We start from the raw sequence: 10,015 nt of genomic DNA, 5'->3' as shown, positions 1-10,015 counted from the left end.
GGTCACATTGGCCAGGTACCTGTAAATGACAAATAGAGATGAAGGGCACACTGGATCACAGTCTGTGAGTTGCACTTTTCTAGCTGCTTAAGTACTGCTACGGTAGATGGGAGAAAGAATGGTGCCCATAGACCAGGCGAACCAAACAAACCACCAATAAACAACGAACAAAGGAATGACGGAAAAAAACGCAGTACCATAAACAAAAGTACAATGATATAAGTACCTCAGTAGTGTTTGCGATTCATCACAACATCAACAGGGCCAACTAGGCTGAGGATTTCCTATTGTGGTTTGGTGCTGGAGTAGGAATTTTTGTGTTGTTTTGAGCTTAGCTGTGCAGCGAAGACCAACAAGCTCCGCCAGGGTGTATTTAGATCGGGTCTCTTAGGACAGTAACCAAAGCACACAGGTCAATTGAACTGGCAATTCAAATCCTGTCTGGAAACTCTGGCTTGTATGAAAGGTGTGTAGGGAGCTGTAACCCCGTAGTATTTCCTGCGTCCCGACCGTACTAGAGAAGCAAAACAGTTGCCTAGATCAATTGGCACGTGGCTGACACTCCTCTTCAGAGTGAACTAGAAGTCCAAGCGTTTCGTTTGCGCACCAATGGGCCCAGTTGCGGAGATAAGTCCGTCCTGAATCTTCACGAACACATAAACACACACGAATCAATTGTGCAAGTAACGATTACTCTTCTTCGTTCCCATCGCCGAGCCCGATAATGCAGGGATAGCTTGCTGAATGCGGGCGTGAATCTTGAATCCTAGTAGAGCAGTTGTTTGAGAGGTTTGTGAGTAAGTAGTCCAGGAACTTTGGCTGCCCTCACCAGCTATCCCTGATCGAAACCCAGAGGATTTGAGGTTATATTCTGGCAGCAGCGCCGAATTTCTTGTGAATCCTTCCTTCCCGCAGCGAATAGCAAGGACTTCGGACTCGGCCCTGCAGGTGAATCGACAGCGTACTCTCCAGAGATGGAGAGTAGACGGCTCTTATTTGCTGTGTGCCACAAGTGTACTCTGATTCACGACTTTTTTTTTTCAAGATGAATGTCTGAAGAAAAGTCGCAGGAACTGCTATGAGCAGCAACTCTGACCCCTTCCTATAAATGGACCAAAAATTTCATTTTCCCATGGGCAATTCGCAGATTGCATCTGACGCCAACATCTGACGGAATTCCGTCATCAAGCAAGGGATTACAGTACTATCAGCCACTGACCTGCTCTTTTTGAAGACGACAAAAAAACTCATTGTCAGCAAACGCTGCAATCAACAGGACTGCCAGCTGAGGGCTTATGTCCACGTGATATTTTATGCCCTCGGAGACATGGGAGCTGCCTCTGCAGCCAGGTTGCATGCCGTTGATGGAGACGTAATGCAATGGCACCCAGAGCTGTGGTGGCTGATTGTCGTCCTGTGAGGTCCCATGCAGCAGGCACTACTGCATTGACGTGATATCACGTAACTAGTGCTCCGGACCACGAGCATCGTTTATTTGCTGGGCTCCCAAAGTTATCTTTGATCGAGATTTGCGGACAAGAGGCTTTAGACGTCTCGGCTATTTCATTGGAATCGTCGGTCGGTTAGATTCAAGGGCTAAATTACGTTGCCATCCCTGGCAAACACTGGCATCGTCTTCCACCCTTGAAGGGCGTCCATATAAGTCGAGCGTTTTCCTTATGCTTGACGAATGCATCTGATATTCGCAAAGGCTCCATCTCCATGACAGTGAGTTATTCCGTTCCGTCGCTCAGATTCCACGTGTTTGCAGGGACGTGGTGGCATGGTCAGTAGAGTTCTCCGAACGTTCTTGAGCCCAACGCAACTGACTGCAGTAGTTTCAAAGAGAATCGTCATCGACCGCAATTACAATGGCTGTCGCGCGTTTTTGGCAGCCAACTCGATGCGACTCGGAGTTGCGTTCACACCACTCATCAGGCAGCGATAGGGCAGGAACTGCAGAGTCTTGCGAGTGCAAAACGCATGTAACCATCGCTGTTCATCACTATATGCCAGGTATTCGATAAACACAGGCCAATATTGAGAATATCACGAATCTTTGATGAAGATAACTGCGCTCGCAGGGGTGACAGAATGGCAAGAGCGATTGCTAACCACCAAGGTCCCCGCGACGTGATCCTATCCCTCTGCACGCAAAAGAGATATTCATCTTTAGGACAGGGCAGGACACACATATATATTGCCTGAATCTTCCCCAAGGGATATTTGCAGGTACTCTCAACCTCTTCTCTACGTCTCCTGTCTGCTCTTTGGTCCGAATCGGGCCTGCCGACACCAGCGAATGGAACGCAGTGTTGAGCCTTACATCATTCCCGGACGCCCATCGACCTCCTCTACGAGGCAGACCTGAATGCCCGTTCTGTCTCCTGAGGGATGCCTGGAATTGCGGGCATCCCTCGCCAGACAGACGTTGACTGACTGAGGCAGCGAAGGAGCTTCGTGGAAGCCTAGGGAAAAAAGCACATGAATTTTTGCTCGCTTGTCTCGGGTGGAGCAAAAAACATACTCCTTATTCTTACGCGAAAAAAATCCTGCTCACGTTCTGTCCATGACCCCCCCGCTCCTCGTGATTCAAGTTGATTCGCCTGGCATTGGGTGAGGCCACCCATGGCCAACCCTCTCGACTCTGGTACCGGTCACACTAATTTTCTCCCGGCACGAGGGGAAAAAAAAAAAAAGAACAAAGAAAAAAAAAAGTCTCCGATACGCGATTTGCGCTGCAGCCTGAGTGGTGCAACTGGAATGCCGACGCTATAGTAGTCTACCCCGTCGACGGTCCCAGATTGCTCAGGTAGGTACGGGGAATCTCATCCCACTTCTTTTTACAACGCATTATTACGGTCTCGGGCTTAATGCTCACAACCCTCCTGGCATCATTATGTTCTACAAACTGACAGATGGTTCGCATCGGCAACGGAGCCTGAGTACGGATCGACAAGATGAGAGACTTTTGCGCAGTCGTTTAGGGCCACTGGCTTAGGGCTAAAGTCCCTCACCTCCACCAGGCCTATCATCAATGACAGCCAATGTTCACGCGACAGGCCTGTGCCCTAACTAGTATATGGCAATTAAGCCATCCGACCGAATCCAAAGGACCACACCACTCCCCACCCGACGCCGCTCAACCGCACTTGCCGCTCAGATCGCCATTGTCGCTGCTGAACCTGAATCCTCCGATCACCCATCACCAATCAGACAACTTTTCCACGAGCACAGGCCGCTGCCTCAAACAGTTTGCAGCGTGACGTGTTGTAAGCGACGGCGCGGGACCAAAGGCATAAATAGGGCCTCAACTCCCCCCTGGATCCTGTCCCTCCATCAACACCATCCCAAGCGATCTTCATCGATATCCCCTCCCGCGAAATTTACAAACTCGAGAGTTCTCGTGCTCAATCAACCACCGTCAAAATGAATCCGTGCGAGTGCAACTGCTGCTCTGGAAGCTGCAGCTCCTGCTCCTGCAACTCTTGCAGCGTACGTAGCCTCGATGTCGGCTGGAAAAAAAAGAAAAGATATTAACTAACTTGGGGATAGCACTAAATCAACGGCTTGAAGGCCCTCGTTGACGGATATCCGCCAATGCTCGTCTGATTTCGGTTCCGAGGGTCCTGCCGCTGGATGGACCCGGTCCGTCAGCGCCATTGACAACCAGCCAGTTCGGGATTATGGAGGTGGTTCGGTTGTGGTGGTCGGTCCTTTCGGATTGATGTTTTCACGAGATGCTATGTGTGTTTTGACAAGTCTCGCCTTGGGCTGCTTTCCTGTTTGTGTGTGGTAGAGCCTGAGTGTCCAATGGCATGCATAGGATCTCTTCACGACTGATGCCGCAATGTATGGATCGTACTCGTAGATTTTGGTAAACATCTACCAATTGAAGTTTCGCAGTGTGAACGTCCCAAGTGCCATGGATTCAATTTCATGTCTGACCAACTAGTCTACCCCACTAGAAATGGTGTGCTTCCGTAACTTCCCGACTTGAGGTCAGATCCAAGCAACACGTAGCCTGGAAAGATCTTCATGGACACGGCTATCAGGATGTGTAGTGCGCCGACATGCCTAGAATCAGCTTTATATATCACCCAGATAATGCACCACACATCTAATATACATGTTACGATTGCTGAAAGGACAAATTAGAACACTGGCCCTCATTGCTACCATAATGCCGTTTTGTACTAATTCATGAACGAAGAGTTAAACATCGTGGATGCCAGGATATCAACCAGAGCGCTACACTGTCCGTACTCAAGTCATTACTCACAAGAAAAAAGCAAGCAAAATACAGTGCCCAATCTATCTAGACCACACGCTTGACCTGCAAGCCCATCAGCCCATCTTCTGCAGCTAGAAGGACGGGACAGGGAGGTAGTCTATTTTCGTACCTCAAAGAACCGCTTCAGCCACCACACCTGGAACACACCCGTACCAAACACCACACCCAACTGGAAGATACTCCACCATTTGACTCTCGAATTCGTGCTTTCGGCGGTGTTACGATGGACTCGTTCGCGGACGATGATGTATTGCTGCTCGTCTTTGACTTGGGCGAGGGATTCGGAGAGACGGCGGACTGAACACAAAACCACGTCAACAACAATAATCTGCGAGCCAAGAGAATGCAATTACTGACCCTCTACTTCCAACGGATCACGCTGAAACTCCGACTCCGGCACGTAGACAATCCCATGCACGTTGAACGACACCTCCTTCGAGTTCGACGTCCAGCCTTTGTTGCTGAAGCAGTACGTGTACCGGCCGTCACGGGGCGCGGTGAACGAATAGTCATCCGACGACACGGCTTGTTTCGAGTACTGGCGGTTGTTGGAGGGATCGAGGACCTATCCATCCAGTTTGTTAGCTTCCCAGAGTTTTTGAGCTTCGTCCGTAGAGAGAATGGGTGCGTACGAAGAAGTCAATCTCCAGATTCCCACTCCCACCAAACTCCCGATCGGCAACCTGGAACGTCACCGTCATCTTGTCATCTCGGTGCAGCACCTCGTAAAAGCATTCTTCAGTGTTTGCGCGCAGCTGGATGTTGTGTGCAGTGACGACACTGATCCATCCCAGTATAGTGACCAGGATGGCAGAGAGAAACAGCCGCATGGTGACAAAAACCTCTTGACAGGTCTTTTGCAATTGACCGACCTGGTTTTGATTAGGGACCGCTGGCTGCGGTTCTCTTTCGAAAAGAAGACGTGGTGTTGGGCTACTCTACATGCTGTAAACTACCACAAGTTGGCCAGCTTGTCGAGTTGTGATGACTAAGCAGGACCCTGCTCTTTCTGTTCGAGGTCGCTCCTTCAGCTCCCAGGGACCTGCGCTCCTCAAGTGAAATCTCTCACTCATTCTCTGAAAAACTTTCATGTCCCACATAACCACTAGAATTATAGTGTTCCATACATACTAAGCATGACCTCAAGGAAGAACCGCGTAATGATGCCACAGTTGCCGATCCAAGATCAGCAGTCCACATGCGGACAGAGGACTACGAATGTCAGGCTCACTTGCGCCACCTTTCGGGTGATCCCGGGGGACGGGATTATTGGAAGGGGTAGTACGGTCAGAGGAACTCTTGGGATAACTTCAGCTTTGTGAAAGCCAAGGGTTCTGTCTTTTCACTGTATGGGTAACTATGTATTCCGGGTTAAATTCGTGAGTGATATGTTCATACCAACCGGGATGAGCTGCAGGCTCGTTCGCAGTGGCGTTGATAGTGTTGTAGTTCTCTCAAAAACATTCCTGATATAGAACCAAGCCATGGCAGCAAGAAGTGAGCCCGGCGGTGGAAGAATTATTGTTTCTATCGGCGGCGCATGTCAAGACTTTTCCATGCATGTGCACGATTCTGAGCGCCAGTATCACCCATCTGCACTTGAGATGGTCAGCAAATGTGTACTGGGAATGAAGAATCAGAGGTCCATGATGTTCGGCAGCGAAAATTACATCATCAAACGCACGATGGTCAGTCTCATGCAATCACCTAGTGGTCAGAGAGAACTGATGCGGTAAGAAATCGATTATCAGCGAGCATGGTGTTGCGTAGCGTTTCATATATTTCTGTTGTGGGATGTGACATTCGCACCTGGTTTTTCACACGCATTCTTCCAGCGCCAGTTGACCAAGACCAAACCACTATGCACTGGTAATTTTGCCAGTAGAGTGTTGTTCAAACAGCAGACGCGTAGCAATGTTCGGCAGAAAGCGCTCATGGTTCACAAACCCCAACTTGGATATGGAACCATCCATAAGCGAAGAGCTGATAAGACCATGAATACAGAAACACAGTACACGGTGCCTTGTTAAAACACTGGCCCAGAAGAAACGGCTAGAAAAACGTTCACTTTTCAGCAGAACGTCATGGACTTTGACTGGTAGCTCCTTCAGCCACTCAACGACACTGAGGACACTCCAGAGCAAGTGGACAAGATTGAACAGAGAGATGACTGCAGAAGGGAGACAACGCAGAACGTCAGCAGCATGCTTCGCCGATATCATTCTCTGATGGACATGGAAGAGAAGCGCTTCTCAGAAGAGGAAGTGCAGAGGCCCGCCGCGCTATTGGCTCGTTTGTGTGTCGACATTGAACAGGCATCCACGCAATCTCCAATTTACTCCGACCTGACTCCCATTCCATCTCATCCTCCAACAACCGAGTCAAACAGCGTACCTCAGACGGCAGCCAAAACCACACCACCTCTTCAAAACATGCTCACAAACAAGAGCACACGGACAACCACAGAGGGTCTTGACGTCAACATGCCGCGCAAGACTCCCGATCGTTCCACTCTTGGTGCCAATCACCACATCCTCGCCGGGCCGAAGCCAGGTGGTGTCCGCAACGCTCAGCCGTCCATGGGCAATCAGCGGATTCAGCATTTGAAAAGCAGCAATGCTGCAGTGACGGGTGATGAAAAGAATGAAGCAAGCCAAGAAGTCAAACTCAAGGGGGGTTCCCAAGTAAGCTTGCCAAAATTAGACTTACAGTCAGTTAACAAAACTATGGGCTGACTGTTGAAGTCGCAGCAGCAGGTGTCCGAACCGCACACCATCCGGCATGTTCTGCCCAACTACCCCGACGGCACGGAGCCTATGAACTCTTCGGACGCCGTGCACGGACCTCCCATGACAGGAGACATCACCTTCTCGGAGGTCCTCCTTCTCCATAAGCTGCACAATGAGTTTGAGCGGGACAAGTGGGTTCACATCAGCTCCCGGTTCTTCGACAGAACTGGGAAGCGCATCATGCCAGCTGATGTCAAGCGGCAGATTGAGCAGGACCATGAGCCATCGAGAAAAGAGTGGATTTGAATGCTTTTCGAGAGCTCTTTCCTGGGATCTTTGTTTTCTATTCCTGTTTTTTATATGTTGTTCATGTTTCGGCTTGGCTGGAGGACATGTCAACTTCCGCCTTGGGAGCTCATTGATGGGTCGAACAGCTAGTAGGTTAGGTTAGTTAGGGGATGTACTTTAAAAAAGAAGCAGTATTCCGGAATCCCAGATTGAGTTTATCAATGCCCCTGCAGTGTTCCAGACTGCGCACTGAGCTCAAGCAGATGGCCGCCTTTGTTGGAGGCACTCATTGCAGTCCACATTCTAGCCTCTCCCTGTGGCGCAGACGAAGCCACATTCCCTAATCGGGCTGGGATCTAACCGGAAATGGCTTCCTCGGCCCAATGAGGTCCCTCTGCCCCTGATCCGTGTGTCAGGAATGATCCACTCCATTCCACGTCTCCAATTTCAATCTCCGTTGATTACATAATCCCGCGGTACAAAACATGGCGTTTCATAACGTCGTGTCTGCTCTCCTTGATTCTGTCACTGAGACTTTAAATAGACACTTTAAGTGTCTCTTGTAGCAATTTCACTCATTTTAAATCTTTATCGTAACTCTCACACTCTTTTTATTGTTTGTTTGCGATCCTACTTTGGCAAATTGGTCTGACTGCGTCAACCCGCCGTTCGTTACCCTCCATTCTTTGCGCGATGCGTGTGTCGAATCTCCTGCCGCTCTTTTTGGCGGCGGCCCCTGCGGCGGTCGCCGCCAAGGGCACCTTGGGGTTTTCTCTCGGTGTTAAGAATCCCGACGGAAGCTGCAAGTCCACGGCCGACTTTGAGAAGGACTTCGACGTCTTGAAGGGTCTCTCGACGCTGGTTCGTACCTACTCGGCCAGCGACTGCAATACTGCGAAGAACATTATTCCTGCTGCCAAGGCGAAGGGATTCAAGGTCGTTCTAGGTGTTTGGTGTGTTGTGCTCGGAGTGTAATGGAGAAGAATGCGGAACTGGGATGCTGATCAGCGAATCTTATGTTTGTAGGCCCGATCTTGAGGAATCCTTCCAGAAGGACACCAATGCGCTCAAGGCCAGCGTTCCTGGAAACGAGGACGTGATTCATGCGATCACCGTTGGCTCCGAGACGCTCTACCGTGGCAACTTCACCGGCGAGGAACTTCTCGACAGGATCAACCGTGTGAAGAAGATGTTCCCCAAAGTCCGCGTCGGCACGGCCGACAGCTGGAATAAGATTGCCGATGGAACTGCGGATCCCATTATCAAGGGCGGTGTGGACTACATGTAGGTGGCCCCCATTTCCGTCTAGATGGCGGAGTATCAAGCTAATATCTGGCTTCTAGCCTTGCCAATGCCTTCGCCTACTGGCAGGGCGCCTCGGCGAAGAACGCTACCAAGGTGTACTTTGATGACATTGGCAACGCTCTCCAGCACATCCAGGACATTGCTGGTGAGAATGCCAAGAACATCCAATTCGCCAACGGTGAAACCGGATGGCCGACCGGTATGATTTCTTCTCTCGGATAGAGATATGTGAATAGTTCCATTGCTGACTGGTGTAGATGGTGGCTCGGACTACGGCGCGGCCAAAGCCGGCACGAAGAATGCGGAGAGATATTTCAAGGAGTCCGTCTGCGGCATGCTGAAATGGGGCGTCGATGTCTTCTATTTTGAGGCCTTTGATGAGTCCTGGAAGCCGCCGAGTGTCGGCGACAACGGCGAGGCCAAGGATGAGACTCACTGGGGCATGTTCACTGACAGCCGGAAGATCAAGTTCGACGCTAGTTGCTAAACTCGTGAACTGCTTCTCGGGTTTACTTCTGATTTGGCATTTTATCTGCTGTCTGTAGTAGTTGATCTATGCTATTGAATTGACATTGGCGTCCTGTTTCGGCCCTGATTAGAGTATATAACTAGGGGCATGTTCTTTAAATCCGACTAACGCTTGTTAACTCTGGTTAACTCTGGTTACGATTTCAAGGTGGATCCCCGAAATTTGGCTTACATAAGCATACTTTTCCCTTTCCAATATGGCGTGGATCCACACTTCAGCTTAGAGTTCAGTGGCGTTTTTAGCGCCAAATGTGTCGATTTTTTTCCTATAAAAGTTAGCGACAGAGCTGTTACCTTAACCGCACCATACGGACTGGTTAGGTGATCAAGTCGTAGGTAATGTGTTGTAAAGGGAGACACGTGTTGTGGCGTTGGGGGTTGCATTGCATGGCTGTCACCTCCAACCAGAGAGGACTGCTCGACCTGATGGTCTACTCCCTTGCAGTTGCTAGATAGAGGATGACGTGCTCATATTTCATATAGCTATGCACGAAGACACATTGTGCGTTGAAAACAAAGTGTCTATTCCAGTTTTGTACAGAATACGCTGGAGGGGTTTATCATACTAATAAACATTCAACTCTCAGTGCTTCACTGTTTGGTGCATGACTGGGCAGTCATGGAGGAGCAACGGCGAGAGGAAGAGACCAAGCAAAAAATCGAGCGCCAAGTTGGGCAATTGATGGAGGAATTCATCCGGTCGGCTACCGTCGCTTTGTCCGAACAAATGCCCAACATTCAGAGGAGTGCTCTTAAGCGCTCTATCGATACCCAGCCGCCCGACGATGAAGTAATGTATCCGCACCGGCTGCGCGGGATAGAACTCACTGAGGATTTTTTTTTTTTTGGACCCGAAATCAAATTCCAAGAG

General features: G+C 49.9%; 4 protein-coding genes across 4 annotated transcripts; 3 read left to right on the top strand and 1 right to left on the bottom strand.

Annotated features, from left to right (window-relative positions):
• Positions 1 to 2,899: 2,899 nt before the first annotated feature.
• On the top strand, positions 2,900 to 3,799 carry VTN49DRAFT_7589 (uncharacterized protein; the record flags this gene model as incomplete). The annotated part of the gene is made up of 3 exons (XM_069415874.1): positions 2,900 to 2,945; positions 3,307 to 3,499; positions 3,577 to 3,799. The coding sequence occupies 3 exons, from the start codon at positions 2,900 to 2,902 to the stop codon at positions 3,797 to 3,799; spliced, it is 462 nt and encodes a 153-aa protein (XP_069271950.1).
• Positions 3,800 to 4,318: 519 nt separating this feature from the next.
• On the bottom strand, positions 4,319 to 5,124 carry VTN49DRAFT_7588 (uncharacterized protein; the record flags this gene model as incomplete). Its single annotated transcript, XM_069415873.1, has 4 exons — positions 4,319 to 4,336; positions 4,404 to 4,591; positions 4,652 to 4,859; positions 4,927 to 5,124. 4 exons carry the CDS (start codon positions 5,122 to 5,124, stop codon positions 4,319 to 4,321), a joined length of 612 nt encoding a protein of 203 aa, XP_069271949.1.
• A 1,374-nt stretch (positions 5,125 to 6,498) lies between these two features.
• VTN49DRAFT_7587 (uncharacterized protein) lies at positions 6,499 to 7,329 on the top strand (the record flags this gene model as incomplete). Its single annotated transcript, XM_069415872.1, has 2 exons — positions 6,499 to 6,978; positions 7,039 to 7,329. 2 exons carry the CDS (start codon positions 6,499 to 6,501, stop codon positions 7,327 to 7,329), a joined length of 771 nt encoding a protein of 256 aa, XP_069271948.1.
• Positions 7,330 to 8,004: 675 nt separating this feature from the next.
• Positions 8,005 to 9,103, top strand: VTN49DRAFT_7586 (uncharacterized protein; the record flags this gene model as incomplete). The annotated part of the gene is made up of 4 exons (XM_069415871.1): positions 8,005 to 8,264; positions 8,338 to 8,595; positions 8,655 to 8,815; positions 8,874 to 9,103. 4 exons carry the CDS (start codon positions 8,005 to 8,007, stop codon positions 9,101 to 9,103), a joined length of 909 nt encoding a protein of 302 aa, XP_069271947.1.
• Positions 9,104 to 10,015: the final 912 nt, after the last annotated feature.

Source organism: Thermomyces lanuginosus, assembly GCF_041956635.1.
Source record: "Thermomyces lanuginosus strain ATCC 200065 unplaced genomic scaffold VTN49scaffold_7, whole genome shotgun sequence".
Lineage (NCBI taxonomy): Eukaryota > Fungi > Ascomycota > Eurotiomycetes > Eurotiales > Trichocomaceae > Thermomyces > Thermomyces lanuginosus.
Note: the sequence above shows the minus strand (reverse complement) of the source record. Positions and strands in the feature narration are given on the sequence as shown.